Below are 22,405 nucleotides of genomic sequence, written 5' to 3'. Positions count from 1 at the left end.
CAAATTTTACTGCCTTTGAGAACTCTTGGGCTTAGAAATGCTGCTGGGTGGATGGTCCTGGAGACTTGAGTTAGGTATTTGTGCCAGTTTTGTCTCATTAATGTCCTTGTTAAAGGTCTACTGGGCTGTGAATTTACCTTTTAAATAACACCACCATTACAGCTTGGGCAGTAAAATGCCATTTTTCTTCTGGCAGTTTCCTTGTGGGTAGATGTAGAGATTCCTGTGTCTCACGTCTGTCTGGGGGTTGTCAGGTGTTGGGGTCTTCTGGGGTGGATTGTGTGAAGAGCATGCTGCCCTACCAGGAGCAGGATGGAGAACCCCGGGTGTATGGGATCTGGTTGTCCCCACTGATCTTACACAAGGATAGAAGGTCTGGGATGGGGCCTGATGAGAGAAACGGGCATGTACACCAGACTCTAGGGTTTGTAGGCTTACTTTAAGGGTTTGCAAGATCTTTAAGACTGGCCTGGGCCTGGCAAAGAGGTGGTAAAACACCAGCCAGAGAGGTGGTGGATGAACCATCCCTGGAGACATCCCAGGCCAGGCTGGACGGGGCTCTGAGCACCATGAGCTGGTGAAGATGTCCCTGCTCATGGCAGGGGGGGCACTGGGGGAGCTTTGAAGGTCCCTTCAACCCAAACTGTGATTCTGTGGTGTAAGATGGACTCTGACGTTCTTCAGGAAGGCCACCATCATCTTTGCTTGGTTTGCATGACACGTACTTGCAGTGTGGTCCTACTGTGTGGCAGGAGCTTCCTGGTGCCACTGCAGCTCCAGCAATGACAATGAACAACAAAACCGTTTTCACGGTTCTTTGGTATTTTAGGAATTTTGGAGCTGTTGACTGTGCAGCCGGCGTGTGGGAGGAAAGCTGAACGAGAGCAGTGAAATGCGCAAGGGCAGCAGGAAGCCCAAGCAAGTGTATTAGAACAGGGACTGGGGTGGAATCTGCGATCTGTGAAATACATGGAGCAAGTTGGACACGAGTCTGTTCTACCAAGTCAGCACTGACTGGTTTAGTTCAGTTAAACATCCTCGCGAAGCTCGATTTGCAGTGCAGTCCAACCCAGGGTCTCGGTCAAAAGCAAACCCCGAAGCTATGACGAAACCCAGCCTTGCTCTGGCATAGGAGAGCAGCTAATAGCAAAGAAACCAACCCTCATTCACTTGCTGAACTTCCCTTATTTATTGCTTTGCTAGACAGGAATAAATACTCAACAAATAAGCTTCCTGTCCTTAAGTTATTGCATTCTTCTGCGTTCTTGATTCCTTTTATTTTTAAATTAAACCAGGCTAAACCCCACGGGATTGATGTCCTCTCATTGCATGAGCTAGAAAGGGTTCATGGTCTGATTCTCGTCTGGAGGATCACACGATGACTTGGGGTGGAGGTATTTTCCTGAAATAGTTTGGAGTAGCTCTAGGGTTTGGGATGTGCTCCCTTTCTCCCTTCAGTGTCTCCCCTCCCTCCTTTCTTCCCTCCCAGCTACAGGGATCTCTGACTTCAAGTAGGATGGAGGATGCTGTGGGAGATGCCTTTGGGTCTCTGGAGCTGGAGGACAAGAGAGGCGATTAAGAGCAGCTGACAGGGGCTTAGCACAGCCTTCCAGCCCCCTCCCCTTGGGGATGTGTTCCATACCCTCTTTGCTGTCTCTCCACGAGACCTTTTGGGAGTATTTCTACTCCCAGAGGAATTTAAAGGTGTAAATTCTCAGTGGAGCTGTGGCTGCACAGGTTGTGTCCTGCCATGGGGCTGTGCTGCCGTTTGCCTAGGGAAAAATGAGCAGCCCTTTGGCTGGAGGGAATTTTCGGTGGGATCTACCATGGCCAGGTGTCGGATCCGCAAAGTCGTGGTCCCGGGGAAGCGCAGGCTGGGAATGAGGAGCCGGGCTGTGCCGATGAGCTCCTGGCTTCTTTGGGAGCGTTTCCATGTGATTCCCATCAGGAACATGGATCTGTGCGTCCTGTTCCAGTTTGTGCAGCTGCACAACTCAACCCCAAGGAGGAAAAAAAACCAACATTCTTCAGATGATGCTTTTGGGGAGGGTGGGGGAAGGAGCAGGCGGGTTCCTTCCACCCCGTTGTTTGAGACTGAGCGCTATTGCAGCGTTTTAAGAGAGCACAGCATCTGCACAAAGCTCCTCTGTGTTTTTACAAACTTAGAACCTCCATGTGAGGAAACAGTAGCCGTCTCTGAGCCCCAGCCTTTTCAGCTTAAACACAGAGTATGGGGACAATACAGCAAGCAGAACAAAATCCCCGTGCCTCTAGAGGTAGGATCTTCACAGCTATAATAACTTACCTGCGGCCATTCATGTTGTGGTGGCCTGTCGTGTCTTTCCCAGTGGGTGAACTGGACATTTAAACGGACGTGGCTGGAATCATAGAACCGTTTTGGTTGGAGAAGATGTTTAAGATCATCAAGTCCAACCGTTGACCTCACACTGCCAAGTCCACCTCTAATCCACGTCCCTGAGAGCCTCATCCATGCGTCTTTTAAACCTTCCCAGGGATGGTGACAGTTGGCAAGGAGAATTCACCGTGTGGTCATTAAGAACAGAATTCAGTCCTGTACCTGCTCGATGCTAAAGCTGCTGTGGTCTCGATGAGGCAGGAGGAGATGAGCAGAGGGGAGAGATGTGCAAGGATGCCCGCGTTCTGGCTTTGTGGGGAATCTGGGCTTTGCTCTGTGCTTAAACAAGGACTTGCACCTCTGTGGAGCTGCCCCGAGTTCTTCCAGGAACTGGATGTGCCTGTAATAAATAGCTCGTGCCTCTGTTTGACTCAATTGCTGGCTGGGAAAAAGCGAAGGACCTAAACCGTGTGTTAATGGGGCTCTTTGTGCTCTCGTTTTTCCAGGGTGGCCACTGACGACAATGTTGACACCACCACAGCAATGCTTAGAGAGTGGCTGAAGAACGTGCAGAACCTCTACCACGGTGTGGAGTGGAGACCGATGGAAGAGCCCCAGTGAGCACTGCAGTGAGGGGCTGACTGTTTGGTCTGTATCTCCGGTTTTCTAGATTTTCTGTTCTCAAATAAGGAGGTGTAACTTCAAATGTAGATTTTGCGGGGGGAGGCAGCACGAAACTTGGAATCTTTCTCTCTCAAAACCGCTCCTGGGTTGCCTGAGGTGACTCCAACACTGTTTTTATTTTGGAAAGAAGATAGTAAGGGAACTTTTTATTTTTCTAACTAGCGCAATAGGTTTCTAGACATGGGTTGCAGTCACTTTCTTTTGGTTTTTTTTGCTACGTCTTACCCAGAAGAATTTGGGCCAAAACATTGGCCAAGCTCCCGATTCACTGACGGGACGAAACTCCGACCGGCAGCCCTGCGTGCTGCACGAGAGAAGGGGTCAGACTACATCCTGGTAAGTACAAGGTTTGATTTATTAACTGTCCTCAGGCAAAAGCTTTTCAGATGGTCACTCTGATCACTCCGGGGCTGCCAAAAAGTTTCCTGTCCATCTAAAGACAAAGCTCTCCGCAGTGAGATGCCGTGTATCGTTTCTTGGTCTGATGAGCAAGAGAGTTTGCAGCTGGAGAGAGAAGTCCATGGGTAAACCCAAGGTTTGTTGCCCAGCGGTCAGGACTGAACGTAGTCCTGGTGGTGGGTAGGTACCTGCAAGGGGCCCTCAGATGGAAACCCCACCTGTTAGTGATGGAATGTAAGGGAAATAGTTCTACGGAACAGTTGTGAACAGATGTGTGGCTTTGGTGACTGCAGCAGCCACTTTTTAAGAGTGATCCTCTTCGCAGAATAAATGCACCCTGAATTTTCAGCAGTGATGTTTTCCCTCGCAGCTCCGTTGCCCCAGTGTTGGAGGAACATTCCATGGAGTGCGAGGGAAACTCCGCGTCTCTTCCCATCTCATAATGTACCTTTAACAGAGATGTGTCCTACGGTATCAAAACCAGCAGCTCAGTGCTTTTTGGGTTTTTTTTGACAACCTCATGCCTCTGGCTGCCTTGTTCCCAAGAAAGCATCAGGGCAAGCATATCATTTAATCTAATAACAAATTTATTTTTCTCTTCCCCTCTTCTCTAATTTATTGATACAGATAACTCACTGACCAACCCAGAAACCCTGAACGTGTTGATAGCAGAAAACAAGACCTTGGTGGCACCAATGCTCGAGTCTCGCTCTCTCTACTCAAATTTCTGGTGTGGCATCACCCCCCAGGCAAGTGACCTCCTGAACGCTACTGGGCGACTGTGCAAGCTGTGTTTGCAAAGGCCTCTTGTGTCTGTGAAGTGGTGGGTTATGGTTTCTGTCCTGTGGGCTTTCCTGGCTGTTTTTGTAGCGTCCTTTTCTGAAAAGAAGCTGCTGTAGCTCGGTGACGTGCACTCAGCTCAGCTTGCGCCTCTCTGAGTGGCAGCATCCCAAATCTTGGTGGGTACCTTTGGGAAAGGTCCATACGTTTATAGGAAATCTGGGAATGAGGGCAGAGAGGACACTGCGGTCTATCAATGTTTTTCAGGCTTTGTTTTCTAACCGAGCTGTAGGTACGAGCAGAGCAACGCGTGTTCTGCATTGGGTGTGCAGGCACGTAGCTGGAACTTGCTGCCTGGTCTGAGATTTCTCGCTTGAAAAAGCTGAATCTGGAGGAAGCTGAGCTTGTTTAGCCAAAAGTCCTGGGAAATGATACAATCCCACTAACTACATAAAAAATACTGATATACACACCAGAATTTATTTGAGGTCACTCCATATGTTTGTTTAATGGCCTTAAATCTCTTGGTACATAATTTTAGACAAGCTTTCCTGTATAGTGATGCTAATCAGAGAGGAATTTGCTTTTCTTTCTACAGCTTTCTGTTGTATATAGGTTGTTTTTCTCACACATGAACAAGATTTATGTGTTGGGGCAACATTGTTTGCCTTGTAGAAATTAGTTTTGTGCTTCTTTCTCAAATCATAGATGCTGCAGTAAATATTGGTACAAAGATGCTGCCTAGTAGGAGTAACATCATTTTTAGAGCCAGAATGAGACTGAGCTATCACTTGACAAGTAGATCCACATCACTGTGGTCAGTGTGGGTCAGTGGTGATTTTTTGCCTTTTTTCACTCTTTTTCTTTGGAATGTTCTTGACTAAGCTCTAGATGGGCTTCCTCAGACAGTCAGCCTTGTGGGATCGTTTCTGGAAACAAATGGACATCCGTGCAGTGAGCAAGACTGCATCGAGCTGATCTAGGCCACAAGGGAAGGGTCATTGAAAGGTCCTTGACCACACAGAATGGGGTAGAAAGTTGATGAGGCAAGAGGAGAATGAGGAGTTGAAGTAGTTTGTGGTGAGACATGAGAGGTGATGATTGTCTAAGGTAGCAATCAATCATGTATTAGCTAGAGAAATGTAAGCAGCGCGTAATCTAACTATAATTATCCAAGTATAAATAATGTAACTACAAAATCAGCAGTTTAAGACTATATAACCTGATCAAACTTTACATTAAACAGCTTCAGTTTATAACTCTCATAGAGTTGTCGGAGTCCATTCTTCTCCCGCACAGTCTGAGGTGAGGACTGTAATTAATACTCGTTTCTCCAAGCCCACAGGTAAATCTCCATAATGAGATCGGGTTTTTGACCTGTTTGCTGCTCTGCTGCTGGCAGGTGTTTCGTCATCACTTGGGGATGTTAGAGAGGCTCCATGCTCCAGCCATTTCCTGCCCTCTTGCTTTGCTCCAGAGAGCTACCCGGTTACTAATTATTGTCATTATTGCTGGAGTGAAATGAAGAACAAACTCCATTTCCCACTTCTGGTGTAAAACATCCTCTGGCAGTCTCCTTCTGTAGGATTTCTTGAGGAAGGTCTTTGTTTTTAAAGCTCTCGGTGATTATATTTTTTCTTTTACAGAAACCACCGAATCTTTTCTCTTTTGGCCCCCACACCATCTTATGACAAGGAGTTCCACAAGTCAGACTAACTAATTGAGTAAAAATAGCAGGAAAAGGTCCTGAACTCGCCAAATTCTTGGGAAGTAAATACACAGATAAGAAAAGGGGTGTGTGGGGGGGTGTGTTTACTTGTTTCAGTTTTTGTTTTAAAATGGAGAAATAAACTTTATAGGAAAGGCATTGTCCTTTAAGTGTTTAAGGTTAAGTCCTGATGTAAATCAGCAGTTCTCCACAGCCTGGCATGGGGCTCTGCCAGTGTGCACCAGCCGCAGCCCTGGCCCCTGCTGTTACCTCTCCAGCAGAAAATCTCCATCATTACCAGGATTACTGAGAAAAGGAGGGGAAAAAAAACCTCGCAGCAAATGCATCTTGCAGGATTTGCTGAAAAAAGCTGCTCAGATGAAGAGGAAAGTTCCCACTTCTTTTCCTTTTCTCTTAGCTACTGCTGCTTGTTTCTGTGCTCGCAGTCCTGCAGCTTCGTGCTCTCAGCCCTGCTCTCCCTGGAGACTTGGGGAGGGAGCAGGAACTGGAGAATGCCCTAAAACACAAAGCCAAACCCAGCTGCAGACAGCCTGACATTCAGCTGTCGTGAAGCTGTCCTTAGGAGAGCACAACAGTGCTGACAAGTTGGAGTCTTTCTTGGCTACAGGTGATTTATGAGCTATGAAAAGCCCCACAAGCCCGTAGTGAGCAAGTGGAGGAGGACAAAAATGAAGTTTCCGGCATCTTTCACCTGTGGGCATTCTCCGTTGTCTGTTAACGTTGGATGTTTTAACCCTTCCCGCAGCGGGAATGCCGGTGAGGGCTCTGCCCGCTCACTGCTCTTCATGGACATCTGAGACATCCAGGCCTCACAGCGTGGTCAGAAGGTTTCCGAAGGGCCAACCAACAGATGCACAAACAGACAAACGCACCACACGGTGCTTCTGCGCAAGGGCAGGGTAAAGTGGTTCTGCAGTGATTTGCTCGGCTGTTGCTAGGATGCTCTTGGAAAATATAAATCAAAAGTAACTTCAACTGATTTTAGTGACTCATCGTTTCTGTAAAGACCAGAATCCACTACGGACCCAACCGTCAGCCATGTTCAGATGTCTAATTGGTGCATTAGGACTTTCTTTCAGGGGGAATTCAGTGTATTGATTTCCAAATCTGATAGCTTTAGACATATGGCACCTGCAGATCCAGCTGTGAGCTGCACAAGGCGGGTGTCGCACCCTCAGTGCCGAAAGGTTGGCAAAGCTCTTTAGGTCGTGGCCAGAAATACTTTGCAGGTCCTATTCGGCGAGACACTGAATGTCCTTTGTGCTTGTTGAACACAGAGGATGCCACAGATGCTCAGCAGCTTCCAGGGTCAGAGCTGAGAGTCTATGTGCAAAAAAAAGGTTTCCAGAGAGCCAGGGGAAAAAAATCCGAGATTTGAAGCTCTGTTGCAAGGGAATTTTGTAGCAGAAAGGCTTGAATTTCCATTAGCTGCTGAAAAGCAGAGAGAAGGTCGTATTTTAACCTTTTTGGTTGAAGATTGTTTCTGAATACTTGACTGAGCCCTTTTCAAAATGGGGACACTTCAAAATCTGAGAACTGAGCACTGATCCGTCTCTGCTGAGCGGGACTAAGGGCAGGAGCTTTTGCTGGGGAGCAGCTGTGAAACTGAAGTCTTCTGTCACATCCAGCCCTCTGCTTCTGTTTGCAGGGCTATTACAAAAGGACCCTGGATTACCCCCCGATCCGGGAATGGAAGAGGACAGGCTGTTTTGCTGTCCCGATGGTTCATTCCACCTTCCTCATCGACTTGAGGAAAGAAACCTCCACCAAGCTGATGTTCTACCCCCCGCATCAGGACTACACCTGGAGCTTTGACGATACCATGGTCTTTGCCTTCTCCAGTCGCCAGGCAGGTATGTCTGGAGACTTTGCTGGGCAGGATTCACTCGTAGACATGCAGATCTTTACTTTGGAGTTCACAGACCAAAAGCCAATTTTTTGGCTTCAGTGGTGAGTTAAGACCCTGTTCCCTTTTCTCTTCTGGATCTGGTCAGGGACAACCAGCAGCAAGTGAGTGGCAGTGCAGTTTTGAATCACAGATAGCTTCAAAAGACATGGGAACTATTCTAGGGATGAAGGCAATGTTTCAGAGACAAAATTAGTGGCATCTACCTTTGTTTTTTGTCACAGTGAGATGATAGCGAGCACAAGTGAATGCTGTGAGAGTGGAAGGCACTCTGTAGTTGTCTAAATTCACCACTTCCAGGAGACTCCATGAGGAAGGGGTGAGGACAAGAGACACTTTTTAGACGTTGCAGTGTTTGTGCAAAATAAAACCCAAGTTGCTTGCCTGCAGTGCTTGATGAAGCTTTGCTTTGTGGCAGCTCAGCAGGAATTGTCTGAGAGTTAAGAGGTTTTTCTTTTGTTGGTTCTGTTTGCTTTAAGCAAAATCAGTGCAACTTTCAGGGAGTGATGTGGGGGCTGTGGGCTGTGCTCAGAGGAAATTTCTTGCTGGCGTGAGAGCAGTAAAATCTCCACAGAACTGACGCCTCACTGGGACTTTGGGAGAATGAGTCAAGAACCAGTCCTTGAGATGTTTGGGGCTCCAGCTGGTACTGGGACCAGTTTCTACCAGACATTGGGAGGATTTCAGTTAGATCTGAAACTCAGGAGTCCTTTCGGGCCAAGGCACCACCTCAGTGTCTGCTTCTACCTGGAACGGCTGTTGGTGTGTGCGGAGCTCCATGTGTCTTGGGGGATTCGCTGTCTCTTGGTGCACGATACCACTGCTACAGCTGCTTGTTCTTCTGCTGAGGATGGTCAGTCCTGTTCATTTTTGGATCTGGTGGGTATTCTGTCTCTAGCGAAGTCCTGGCTGGCAGAACTGTGTCCCATCTATGAAAGGAGCTCCTGGGAAGGGTATGTTTTTAATGACCATCTGTATTGTTCTTTGCACTCCTGTGTTGAAAAGGGCAAAGTTTGGGGCCTTATAAAGGAAAAAATGACTGATGAAACCTCAGCGGCACTGATGAAACGCGCTTCTGTTCAGAGCTTCACAACTGGCTTGCTGGCTTACTGGGGTGAATTACTTGGGGAAAGTCGGGTTTTGGGTCTCCTGAGTGATGTGCAGCTGGTGTTACCTGTCCTCTCCTTGTAAAAAGTTAAGGTGAGAAGGAGGGGCTGTTCTTGGGGTGCAGACAAGTAGAGGGAAAGTGAGGAAGTGTGGCTTGTCAACAGTGGCTTCTAGAGAAGAGCCAGGCTGAGAAATCTGCCTTTCCCACCACTTACAGAGCAGTGCAGCAACTGTTCGCAGCTTTCTTTTGAGTGATCCTTCTTGTTGCAAACAGCACTGCGAAAGACAGTGTTCTTGGCATGATAAGCAGGGCTTTTTAAAACTCAGCTTCCAGGGGATGTGGAGCATGGATGAGTGGGAGAGGAGACGCAACAAGAGCTGAAATTGAGCCCTTGGGAGGCAGAGGAAGATGGGAGTTTGCAGGGCACTTTTGGGGCCCTGACCTTTTGAGTCAGGCCATGGGTGTGTTGGCTCCAAAAGAGAACAGAGGTTTAGGTCCAGTGAGCAAAGCAGGTTCCCTCAAATCTGCCTGCCCCTTGTTCCCTCTGACAGCATCCAATTAGTCTGGGAACTGCATTGCATTAGCTCCAACTGCTTCAGAAATATTTCAGGGATTCAAACCCATCATTTTTTCCTTCCATCCTAGAACACTTCAGCTTTTTCCAGAGCTGACCTCGGCAGTCTGGCCCGCTGATCTTCTCAGATTGTTGGCTTGTGTCCTGGGCTGAGTTTTGTCACCCAGGACAAAAGGATGACATCCAAGTTCAGAAATGTGAAAAATGTATGGACTTTGAGGCATACTTCTCTTCAGAGTAATTCCACTTATTTCCCTGAAGCCATAAACGATGTTGGCTTTTGTCTGGGCCAAGTACTGCGCTTAACGCCTCAGGTCAACCCATTGATTTTTCCAGCAGTGAATCTTCTGCTCGAAGCAGGCGGTTTGTGATGCTCCACAGAGACCATCCCACCCGTCCCACTTCTGCCGAGAGGGCGTGGGCTGCGGAGCACAGAACAAAACCCAGCGCAGGTGTTTTATTGAGGAGGGCGGTCTCCGTAGAGCCCTTTGCACTGGCAAGATGATGTTGAGCTGGCCAGACCTTCTGAGCTTCCTTCAGCCTGAGGCTCTGAGACCTCAGGCCAACCAGGAATGTCCAGTCGCAGGGGTGTGGGGGAAATTTAGGTTGCCTAAATATGACTGTGGATTTATTTAAGGCATATGACTGTGAACCCTGCTCACTGCCTTACAAAGGCTGATAGTAACACCAGTATCTCTAGCCTTCTGTCCTTTGTAGCAAACTTTTATTTTATTATAAAAACAGAGCCGGAGAGTGAGTCCCCCTCCCTGTTTTAAGGTAGATTTACCATTTTGAAGTAACTTTTATCCCAGAAGAAACAGAAATACTGCTGTGAATCTATGCAGATGAACTGTGTTTAAGCCAGCGGAAGATAAAAACGGAGATCAGTGAGCCAGATAAGATTAGTTGATTAGATCAGTGCCAAATCCATTAATATCAACAGGTAGTATTTTTTATTTTGCCATTTACCTAAATTGCAGCTGACAGCTGAATGTGTTTTGGCAGTAGTGTAGCCAGCAGCTTCCTCGCAGAACTTCAAACAGTAGAAACACCGGGGTCAGTAGTGCAGATAATTCTGCCTTGCTAAAAATACCAGGGATTTAGGAGGATTAATACATGAAAGCACCAACTCTCACCAGGTGGTGTCTGCTTTTCATTTATTTCCTAGAGGGACAAGGGTGATTCTGCTTGTTTAATTAAAAAACAAAAGAAAAGTTATAGCCGATAATGAGCAAACTCTTGGTGAGTCTGGGGGGAACAGCATCTTACTGATCACACGTTGCGACATTCCCAGCAGCGTGTGGGTCTCTCCCTTGCAAATGGATCTGCTCAGAAGGGAAGCTTTGCATCTTCTTCTTGTTCCATGCCTTCAGATTCAGCTCCTTGAACAAGCAGTTACAAAAGCTTTTGAGCAGAAGGAAGTTACGGTATCACCTATTTTCGGAAGCATCTCTTTCTCCCTGCTGCTCTCTCTCTCTAGGATTTGGTTGATTTGGATGGTGCAAACCTGCTCCTGCTTTTGGCTCTGTGAAGGGATTGCACCAGGTCTGAGCGGTGCAGGTGGGGTTTGGGGAATACAGGGGTTTCTGGGATGCTCCCCAGTTCTCCCAGCAGATCCGCTGTGTGCATCAAACATCGCTTTGCCAAAGGCCGGTTCTGCCCTCTGCTGAGAGATTGTTTTCATAGCATGAAGGCAAAGGCCAAAAGAGACCCTTTCTCTGGGCTAAGAGGGAGTTTCCAGTCTCTCCTAAGAGAAAACTGATGGCAATTAAAAATACCTTCGGTTATGGAGCAACTGGAAATTGTTTTCAGAGGAGAGACCACGTGCTGCCAGCCAAATGATACAGAAAATGTCACTATGAATTTCATAGACTCATTTTGCTTGGAAAAGACCAAGATCATCGAGTCCAACCGTTAACCCACCCCTGGCACTAACTCATGTCCCTGAGAACCTCATCTCCACATTTGTTCAAGCCTTCCAGGGATTTAAGTTAAACCCCTTCATTTGCTTTTGAAGCAGAACTTTTTGGGACTGGGCTCCTGGCAACAAATTTGATTGTGGGTACATAGCAACAGAGCAGCGAACTCCTCTTTTAAGAGACCTGACTCTATTTTCTGGTTTTTTCTGTGATCCCCAGGTATACAGATGTTCATCTGCAACCGTGAACACTATGGTTTCCTTCCCATGCCCCTGAAATCGCACCAGACGCTGCAAGAAGAAACCGAGAACTTTGTGCACACCCTCATTGAGGCAATGAGTAAGTTACTGTGCCTTGCTGTGATGGACACCCCCAAGTTAAGGTTTGGAGAGCTCTCTTACCCCTGGGAATCTGCCTCCTGATCCGACTGTTCTCATTCTGGTTTGACATGCAGTTTCCCATTTTTCCACTGTTTTTCTACCTAGAGATGCAATCGCTTCACGGTCAGGTCAGCTCCGTTGACAAAACTCCTTAACTTCCCCATATCGAATGCAAAAATGCATCTTTAACGTGGCAAGGATGCTGCAGAACCTCGTGTCTCTCCTGAGCTGTGTCTGGCAGATGGCTGCTGGCTTCTGTTCTGTGACATGGACGCTCTGTGCTACACCCACTCCTGCCTGACTTCATCAGCCAGGTCCCTGGGGCTTTAGGTCCAGAGATGCAAACACACACACACACGTTATTGTTAGTGCATGAAGGTGATGCTTGGCATCTCTCCTCTCTTCCAGTTGATCGTCCTCCCGTTGAACCCTCACAGTTTGTCTCTGTTCCGCCGAAGAACCCTGACAAGATGGGATTTGATGAAGTAAGGAACTTATTTTGCTGCCATTGTCTTGTCTTCCTGTTTCTCACCTAATGGAGCTGGGATCTCCCTGTAACTGACCTTCCAGCCGTTTCCCATTCCCATCTCTTCATACGTTTAAGCTCTTTCCCAGTCACTCGTCTGTTGGATTTCAGCTTTTTGCCAGGAGCAAATAGCCATCCTTACGTGGGGAGAACTTCTGAGGTCAGGGAAGCAGAAGGGAAAGGGCTCAGGGAGCATTCTTGCCCTCTGGCATTTGCTGGGGAGAAATGAGGCCACTCAGGTCTGTGGGCATTTCATACCTGCTACAAAACCCCCGATTAAGGTTGGTGTGCCAGGGCAGTGCTCAGCAAATCTGTGGGCTTCCTGCATTGATGGTACGGATGTTTTAATCCAGCCAGGAAGAGATGGCAGAAGTGAGAGTGAAAAACACATCATTTAACTCCCCCGATTCTTGTGCCATTTCCTCTACATCTGACTCTGTGGGGCAGCTTAGCCATCCTTCCATTCTGCAACAAGAACTGGTCGTTCGGGAAACCTCTCCTGTGTTCCAGTGAGAGACAGGAATGATTTTCTCCCCTGAGAGAGGCACTGGGGAGCCTGGAGAAGATGGGGGAGGCGCTCAGCCGAGTTCTGTCCAAGATGGGGACGTCTAGGAGGGCTGGAAACCATGTGTGCTCCCCCCTTACTGGGGCAGCTCTCCTCCTGCCCTGCTCGGTCACCACATTTTTCTGCTATGGCCTTTAAAAGTGCATTAGAAAGGTGGTTCCTGACAGCGGTCCTGCCCCAAAACCCCGCAGAAATCCCTCTCCTCCCTGTTCTCCATGTTATGGAGGGTGCAGGCATTGAGGGGAAAGGCTGGAGAGGGATCTGCTGTGCTTTAATTAACCAGGAGTTGTGTTTTTATGCAGCTGCCAGGGTGGCAGTTGTGGAGACCAGAGAAGCCTTTGTTTTCTTGGCTTATTCTGTTACATCTGTTTATACGACACGTGAATTCCAAACACGATTTGTTGGAGCGTCTGTGTTAGGGCGCAGCTGTTGTAGGTTTTTTGCCGTGTTGTCCTTTGTGGCTGCGCTCTATTTATCCAGTTTATTATTTTTGCATTTGTGCTGACCTAGAATTGGATCCGCTTCTTACTGGCTCGAGGTTTTTGCTCCACAGGCTACAAAGCTGCACTTGTCTGCCTGGGACTGAAAAACATCCCAGCCCCTCTGCAGTTTACCTGCAAATGAGGGTTTTGGTCCTCTGCCCCCCACCAAAAAGTCTGTCTGCTTAGGCTTGGGCAGAGCCTGGCGCAGACATCTCTGGGTGTGATCTGGGCTCTGTGCTGGGCTTTCTGCTCTGGCAGGGGAAGCAGCAGATTTTTTTTTGGTGAAAATTCTGTGATTTTTTTGTGAAAATTCTGTGATTTTTTTGGTGAAAATTCTGTGATTTTTTTTGTGAAAATTCTGTGAATTTTCAGTGCCTGAAGTGATTTACAAAACTTCTCTTTGCTGTGTTCTTGTGCTTGGGTGGTGACCCCGCAGATAATCCTAAATACAGGTAGTGGTGGCGTTGTGGAGAAACATGTGGGTCAGTGTTCCTCTGGGACTGGAGCTGGACATTTGACTCTGTGTTTAATATAAATCAAAACATCTTATATCTTTGGAAATTATAGACTTGGCTGTAACTGGTCTGCTCTCACCTTTATTCATCCTTGATGAGCAGCTTCTCCTTGTGACATAAAACGTCCTTAAAAAGTAGTTGTTAGACAAAGAATGAACCTCTAACCTTCCAACTCAAAACCAACCCCAACTTTCTGACAAATTCTACGCAACCTGGGATAAAATCACAGCTGGTATTTTAAGATCTGCTGCTGAAGAAGGGTAGGCGAGAAGTCACTTCTCCTCCTCACTCCCAGGCTGTGAGCTTGATGTCTCTCTCTTCAACCCAGATTTTCATGATCAACCTGAAGCGCCGGAAGGACAGGCGGGATCGGGTGCTGCGGACTCTCTACGAGCAGGAGATTGCAGTCAAGATAGCAGAGGCCGTGGATGGGAAGTGAGTTTCGGCTGGGGTTGCTGATGTTTGCAAAGAGGGGGTTGTGCTGGACACCATCTCCTTGGGTGCCCTGACCTCCCTCCTGCTGGGGATGGATGGGCTGAGGGAGAGGTGGACGTTTTATTAACCTAACTGCCCCTGCTTTGGGGCAGTTTTACTCTGTTTGTGTCTTCTTTTGTAATTGGTCTTCATGAGAGAACCAGGGCGGTGTGGGTCAGGCTGATAGAATCACAGAATCATTTGGGTTGGAAAAGCCCCTCAAGATCATCGAGTCCAACTGTTCCCCCACCCCTGTCCCTGCCCCATGTCCCTGAGAACCTCATGTCCGTCTGTCCAGCCCTCCAGGGATGGTGACTCCAGCACTGCCCTGGGCAGCCTGTTCCAATGCCCCACAGCCCTTTGGGGAAGAAATTGTTCCCCAGATCCAACCTAAGATGAAAATCAGGTTAAAATCATACTCCTTTCTGTGAACTATAACACTTGCACACAATTAGAAAGCAGCAAAAGTGTGTGAGAGCAATCATCTCCTGAGAGATTTGTCTGTCCTCGTGCTACAAAGCTGTTGGGCTACAGTATTAACCCTGACACAGCCCTTACTTTAAGGCATGTTAAGATGTTTTTATCTTGAGAAATCAAGGCAGAAATTTTTGGTCTGGGACTCGCAGAAAGGGAAGTGGGAACCCCCATGCCATCTGGTGGTCTCGGAGACTTGCGCACCCATCAGGACCTCAGGAAAATATTTGAAGCCAAGCTCCTGACATATTGATGGTCCCACAAGAAGTCGTTGGCAGAGTTAAGGATATCATTTCTAAGCTTGATTTAGAATGTAAATCAGTTAGTTAATTTTTCTCCCGGTTTTTGAGCAAAACAAGTGCAGGAATTTCATGAGTTACAGCTTATCTCTGAACATCAGTAGCACTTCCCCCGTTGCGTCTGTGTCCGACTTGAATTTGCTTTCTATTTAAATGCTGATAGGTGTTCTCTCTTTCTCAGAGCGCTGAACACGAGTCGGCTCAAAGCTCTCAGCATCGACACCGGGACCCGTGCTCCTCGCGGCCCCTCACCCGGGGAGAGATCGGCTGCTTCCTCAGCCACTGCTGCATCTGGGAGGAGGTGAGGGGGGTGCGGGTGCCCTGGGGAGGGTGCTGAGGGCAGGAGCAGTGGGAAGGCACACGGACGGTCCCAGGACAAATCTAATACCGGTTTCTGGAAGTGTAGGATGGTTTTACTTGGTTTGTAGGGGATCGCGTACAGGGGTTCTCTTGAACACATTGCTCAGCTTTCTCAGCTCTACTCTCCGTTTGCCAAGTGATTTTTATCAGAATGTTTTCACGGTTGGTTTTGCAGACCATCTGATAGCCTGTTTGGAGTGAGTTTGTTTAGGAGAAAGGCAGGAAGGTTTTGAAGAACAAATGGTATTAAAGAAACTCCTGTTTTATTTCCCTGGTTCTTCATGTGTGCTGGAGCAAGTTCCAGTGGCTCTGCTAACTGCTTTTTTTTGAGCTGGTATATCATAAATAAGTTTAGCAGCAGGGATCTCTGTTACTTGAGCTAACAGGTATTGTTTGGGTTGTAGTAGCTGTAGCTTCCATCTGTCCTGGTCACCTGGGGAGTCACACTTGAGAGGATCTGGGCTGTGCTGGTTGGAGGTGCTGGAGTTACACAGCCTGACATCAACGGGAGGGATCATTTCGAGCGAGGTGGGATGTGGAGGCAGGGAGAACAACTTGGTGCTTAGAGAAGACTGGTCTAAGGCAGCAGCTGCCCAAATGTGACTGATGGTTGGATGATCCAAATACCTTTCCGCCAGCAGCAGGGACTTCAGCACTGAGAAATCAGGCAATGATTTGGGGCTTGAGACTTCTGCATCACCAATGGTCAGATGGTAAGATGGGAACCCACTTGCAGGATGCCTTTGCATGTGTGTTCTTGAAGTTGCCAGGGCCAGACTTTGGCTGTGCTGGATCATTCTCCAGATTCCAGAAACACTTTTTTTCCGAACAGAAACAGGTTTTTCTGAACAGTGGTTTTGTTGTCAAAGGAGGAGGTGGTCGTGCAAGATGGTAGCTCACGGGGTTGAGGTGCTGCAGCATCACATGGAGGGTTTTTCTAGGTTGCAGATGCTCAGCCACAGGATATTTTTGGACAGCTTGTCCCAGCTGAGCTGTGAATCTGGGGCTGGTTCTCCAGCCTCCCTACCTGTATGGTCCAGGACCAGGTCAGGATGACCCCCAGAGATTTCGGGGCCACTGTGATCACTTCTGAACCATCTTGTTTCAGGTGGTGAACAGAGAACTGGAGAAGACGCTTGTTATTGAGGACGAGTTCAAGAGGAAGCTCATGAAGCTGATGGATGACATTGAACAAGCCCAGCTAGACTGGGAGCTGATATAAGTCACTGGCCCTCGTGAAGCTCTGGGCACACAGGGGACATGAGCAGCAGAGATGGAGGGTGATGCTGGAGTGCAGGGAAAGGTGGCAGAGGCTTCTTGATGGCTCTTCCCATCAGGATAACTCTGCTTCTGGGCCAGGCTGGTGCTGGGGTGCCCTGGCTGTGTTGGGTACCACTGGTGCGCTTTGTGGGCAGTGTTGGTCGTCTGGAGACACTGCTGTGACAGAGGAACTGCCACAGCTCAGCGCTGAGGCTTGGACCGTGTCATCTCAGCTGCCTTATCAAGTCTTTCACATCTGTACCACCCGCTGGGGTAAGATTTGAATGTCTGAGAGTGGTACAGGATAGAAATGTGTCAGGGATTGCTTCTTAGATCCACCCTTTGTCCTTCCCCGCTTGACATGGACAGTTGTGTGGTCCTGACTGCTGCAGATTCACATTTAGGTTCCGATTTCTGTGGTCTTTTCCCCCTTTAAGCTACGTTGGCCGGAAAAGGATGCGGGTGCAGGAGCCTGAGAAAGCAGTTCCCAACGTCATGAACCTGGTGGAAGCCGATTACTCGTACTGGACCCTGGGCTACGCGATCTCCCTCCAGGGGGCTCAGAAGCTCGTCGGAGCGGAGCCTTTCGGCAAGATGTTGCCGGTGGATGAATTTCTGCCAGTCATGTACAACAAGCACCCGGTGTGAGTAGGTCGGATGTCTTCGTTACTTGGGTTCACGTGAGCTTGGTCTTGCTGAATGATTAAGATCTGGTTCGTAGATTTGTGTAGTGTATATCATATGTGTTAATATCTATATATGCTTATGTATACCCTTGTTTATGTGTGCACACTTAGTGTGGTACATATAAATGATTAATTTTGGAGCTTGGAGTCCAAATTATTCACGTTACAGTTTTCAGCAGGTTGATGACTTGAGTGCTCTGCGGGGCACTTCAGAAAATGGAGCTCACTTCGTGCCCTTCAGCTTCATCTGCAAAAATGGTGATTTATCAATCAGTACTGAGACCTAAACCAACAAAAGATCAGGTTAATAATCATTCGGTTCTTTAGTGTTTTAATGCTGTTTGACTCAAGCTACGCAAAACCTCGCAGCGCTTAGTATGCAGCGTGTGGTGTTGTGATGCTCACGTTTTATTTTTCTAAAGCTGAATGCAGTGGGTAGAAGGTCAGACCCCACCACAGCAACGACCTGTGCTGCATGGGACACATTCACTCAGTGGATGGGCTTGGATCTCGCAGTTATAAGCATTTCACTCTGTCCCTGATGATTTTTCTCTCCTCTTTAGAGCAAAGTACATGGAGCACTACAAGTCCAGAGACTTGAAAGCCTTTTCAGCAGAACCCCTGCTCGTCTACCCCACGCACTACACAGGGCAGCCCGGCTACCTTAGCGACACAGAGACCTCCACCATCTGGGACAACGAGACCGTGTCGACGGACTGGGGCAGAACGCACTCCTGGAAATCCGGCAGCAGGGCACGATCCGCAGCGACGCCCAGAACAAGGACGCTCTGCCCTCGCAGTCGTCTCCGGACGCGCCGTCCTCCAGGGACGAGCTATGGCTGCCCGCGGCCCCGCGGCTCTGTCGGCGCTGAACCTGCCTCGCGCTTCGGCTTTTCACCCTTGGCAGTGGCGGAGCAGCTCTTCGTGTGGTCTCCATCCCGCTGCTTCGAGTGGCAGAGCACAGAGCTTGGACCTGATGTGACAACTGACCGAGACGCGCAGGGCGAGGCGGGAGATGGAGGAGGAAAAAGAACGAGTGATGCAGACTGGCAGGAAAAAAAGCAGAGATCTGAACAAAAGCCCTCGCAAGCTTTTGTAAAAGAAAAACCAAACCTTGAATGACGTCTTTCTACAGTTCCTTGTGTAGAATACTGTATTTATAAAGATTAATATATAGAGGTGTACAAGTGTTCATACCTTTCTGGATCGCTGTAACTAGGCTACTGTGTAACTGTTACTCCTCGTAGGTTCATAGGCTTTTTATAACCCTGTTCGCTGAGAGAAACTGCGGGCGAGTGTTTGGGTATTTGGGTTTATTTTTTCAAAGGGAATCAAAATGGTTTCCAAAACCATCCAGCTCCCTGGAGCAGCGCTCCATGTAGGGTCATCTCCTTCATTGCACGGTGATAGAAAAGGATCGCTGGCTTCCCCTCTGCAAATCACAAAACTTGCCGGATCTGAACGGGCCTCCCAGTCCGGAGCTGCCATCTTGGCGTGCCTAAAATCCTGGGAGCTGGCAGCAGGAGTGGAGGTTGCAAAAGGGAAGAGTTGGTCCACGTCATGTCCTGCTTCACCCCCTGTGCCTCCACTTATTCCTTCAGGAAAACAAATCTCCACAGCCTGTTTGCAGGCCTGTTTAATTAGGCCGTAAAACCAAGTGTTAGGACTTGCAGGAACTTTAAAATGTTTGGTTACGAACTGCTTGACATTATCCTTATCAAACCAAAGCAACTTACCAAGATGCTGGTGGTGTCATCCGTACTGTTCTCGACAGCCCCGACAGAATTATTGTGCGTTACAGGACGGAAAGGCAGCTTGGCTGGATATTTTTTCACGTGAGGAGCAAACTGGTCTCTTTTTTTGGATGGGTTCTGATGTACTTGCTGCAGAGTATGGTGATTATTTTTAAAAACAAACGATTCTCAGAGGGCAGGTGATACCGGCCTGCACTGCTTGGGTTGGCTGGGATGTTCTCTGCGCTTCCCACCGAGAAACTCACCCGCTGGAGATCTGTACGGTTGGGTATGTGTGCCTGGGCTTTCACTTGTGTTTGTTCTTTAATAACTCCTGACGGATGTTGTGCTTTCTGCTCAAGAAGATGTGTTCTTACCTGTCAGCCGGTTTGATAATACATAAAACCCGGTGCAAAATGGCAGCTGTGTGTGCTGTTCCACGGGGTGGGAGCAGGCCTGGCAGGGAAGGCCAGCGCAGGCCGTTCAGCTCTGTCGCTCCACCACGGAGTCCCTGCCCGTGGAAATGCGCCTGTTGTGCCGGGAAGCCGAGTTCCTTCTGCTCCGCGGGCTGGAGCAGCGTCCATGTTGCGTGGTGAGCGTGCGGAGCGGCTGCGCCGCGGGGGCGTCGCTCTCTGACAGCTCCTCTCCTTTCCTCCTCAGCTCTGGCTTTCCGAGCGGCAGCCCGGCTCTGTGTGAAGCGCGGTGCAGCATGGCGATGCTCCAGACGGCGGCAGACGCTTGGCGCGGCCCTCAGCAGCAGGACGTCTGCGAAGCGGAGCATCCAGCGCGGTGCCGCTGTCGGTGCGGGTAGGAGCAGCACGTGTGTCAGCACAGCTCTGGGTTCCCAGCCGTTCCTCTCCTGACCCGTTGTGATCCCACGGGAGCAGTTTCTCCATGAAACGGCCCTGGTGTTCCTCACAGTTCTCCCCGCCGGGGGCTGGAGACGGAAGGGACAGACACACTGCAGAGTTCTGTTTAACTTTGATTTCCCTAAGCAGAGCAGTAGCAATTTATTAAAAACTACTTGACACTGCAGCTGGGGTTTTTGCTTTTTTTATTTGTTTGTTTGGTTTGAGGTGCGTGGTTTTTTTTTTTTAGTTGATTTAGGAAGCGAGTTATTAATAGTACAAGAGGTTTGAAGGTTTCACGGACGGGAGAGAAATACTTAAGGATCTAAATGTAATGAATTAGATGAATGTGTCTGTTTCATGGCCTCAGTGGAGCCGACTGTTCTTTCACCCGTACGTGTGCGTGTAGGTGCACTTTTCTATTTATTTCCATCTGCAAGACCCGGTGGCTGCCCAGCGGTTCCACAGCTCCGACAGGCGCTGGTTCTCTGCCTGTGCTTTCAGCTCCTGGGCTGGTGCTGTCCGGGCTTTCCCTGCTCAGCACTGACTGTGTTTTGGGAAGGCAGGAGCCAGTGCAAACCCTTCTCCGCTGTTCTGCTCTTTTTCTGCTATTTTTCCCCTTTGCTGTGAAGCTCAGCTGCTCCATGAGTTATTGTGTTCTCCTGTGAGCGTGGGGTTTGTCCTCTGCTGTGGAGCACGAGAGCGAAGCCCCCGGAGCCCCGGCTGGTGCAGACCCCGCAGCGAGGGTGACAGACCCGGAGCCAGGAGCAGTTTCCCCAGGGTGAGGAGCAAGTGGAGCTGCTCACACCAAGGGCACAGGCAGGGTTGGTGCACGTCACCGGTTCTAAGGCTGTCACCAGAACCTGACAACCTGACAACAGTGTGCTGGCTCCCCGGGCAGTTGAAGTACAACCAGAACGCAAGAGGCAGCTTAAATTCGGGGTCGTCTTTTTGCCAGGAGCAACAAATGCCGTGATGGAGACAACGGGGAAAAGGTGGAAACTCTCAGACCGCGGTGCAGTCTCAGAGAGGAAAAGAGATGAACGAGACACTGAGGAGCGGGAAGAGTTGACGTATTTATCATAGAAACATTAAAGGTTATAGAGAGATGGAATGTTACACGAGATCAAATATTTAAATACATTCGCTCCAGACACAAAATAGTGTTAAAAAGTTCATCTATTTATTATAGTGTCCTGGTTCTGTTAAAAACAAGTTTCTCTTTTAGTGAATTTGCCTGTCAGCTAAAGCCTTCATGTCAGCTGCATTTTCCTGGAGAACCCAACACATGTTTTGGTTAAACCCAGCAAGGGAATGCAAACTTATTGATAAGCACGGATGGACATCTCGCGAGGGGGGCAATGAGAAAACTGATGACTGAGAGACTGACCAACGGTGAATAACATTCCGTTCACGTGAATACTTCATATAAAAGTGGGAGATCACGAGGATCTCGCCCCTTTTCCCTTTTTTTCCTCATGGCCGACATTAGGAGAGGACCTTGCTGGTCGTCCCTGCGAACTGAGGCCAGTGAGAGACTGAATCCAGCTCCGGTTGGCTACAGAGTCTAATCCAGGACTTTGGGTGCTGGCTCTGCAGTTGCTGAGACTTACAAGATGGGTTTTGTATATTTGTATTATTTTCTCTGTTTTTATCGGTAGCATCAGTAAAACATCTTGAACTTTTCCAACTCTCTCCCCTCTGTGCTTCTTTCCCTCCCATTCGCCTGCCCTGAGTGGGAAGGGGGGAGAGGGAGGGGCAAAAGGGGGAAGTGGGGGGGAGAGGAGGTTGACAACACATCTGCCAGGGTTTGATTGTCACCCTGCAATCACAACCCTCGACAGATAATTGGCGCCCAACGTGGGGCCAGAGAATGGGGTAAATTTGGAGATTTTTGGCTTTTCTCCTGCTCTGACGTACCTTCCAATTTTCTTGGCACGGTGCCAACTCATAGAGTTGTGATACTCGCGCGTCTGTTTGCTTCGGATATTATTTAGTGGTATTAAGACAAAGTGAATTACATTGACTTAAAGATGTTGTGGCATGAGTTGTATCAGTTATTTTCTACATTGTGCTTGCTGATCCCATATCTGTGTTGGTGTTTCTTTCTGAATCGAAGTATTCATTATATAACAACAAGAAACTGGACAGCGGTCATGATGATCCTGTGTGGTACGGCACTGGTTTATTTCATTATACTGCAGCCGCTAATGAATTTCTACTCGATTTTGCTTTACCTTGAAAAACCTCCAGGAGAGATTAAAGAGCAGAATGGCTCTATATTTGCTAATTGGTCAAGCGAATCTTTAGAAAGGCTGACTAAAAATACTTTTGTGTTTTCGCTAGGA

The 22,405-nt window shown here is 48.5% G+C and overlaps 2 protein-coding genes across 2 annotated transcripts in view; one reads left to right on the top strand and one right to left on the bottom strand.

The window, feature by feature from the left end:
- Window positions 1–22,405, bottom strand: part of LOC139825527 (ral guanine nucleotide dissociation stimulator-like 1) — a 42,923-nt gene that overhangs the window by 6,931 nt on the left and 13,587 nt on the right. The window lies entirely within an intron of this gene.
- On the top strand, window positions 1,827–18,483 carry LOC139825528 (procollagen galactosyltransferase 2-like). The gene is given in 14 exon segments (XM_071798619.1): window positions 1,827–1,960; window positions 2,863–2,942; window positions 3,270–3,376; window positions 4,057–4,188; window positions 7,597–7,801; window positions 11,675–11,794; window positions 12,244–12,320; window positions 14,252–14,358; window positions 15,352–15,386; window positions 15,389–15,471; window positions 16,639–16,748; window positions 17,228–17,434; window positions 18,040–18,215; window positions 18,218–18,483. Coding segments are annotated over 14 exon segments (1,704 nt in total). The 3' UTR covers window positions 18,349–18,483.

The sequence above is a fragment of the Patagioenas fasciata genome, chromosome 23 (genome assembly GCF_037038585.1).
Source record: "Patagioenas fasciata isolate bPatFas1 chromosome 23, bPatFas1.hap1, whole genome shotgun sequence".
Taxonomy (NCBI): Eukaryota; Metazoa; Chordata; class Aves; order Columbiformes; family Columbidae; genus Patagioenas; species Patagioenas fasciata.
Note: the sequence above shows the minus strand (reverse complement) of the source record. Positions and strands in the feature narration are given on the sequence as shown.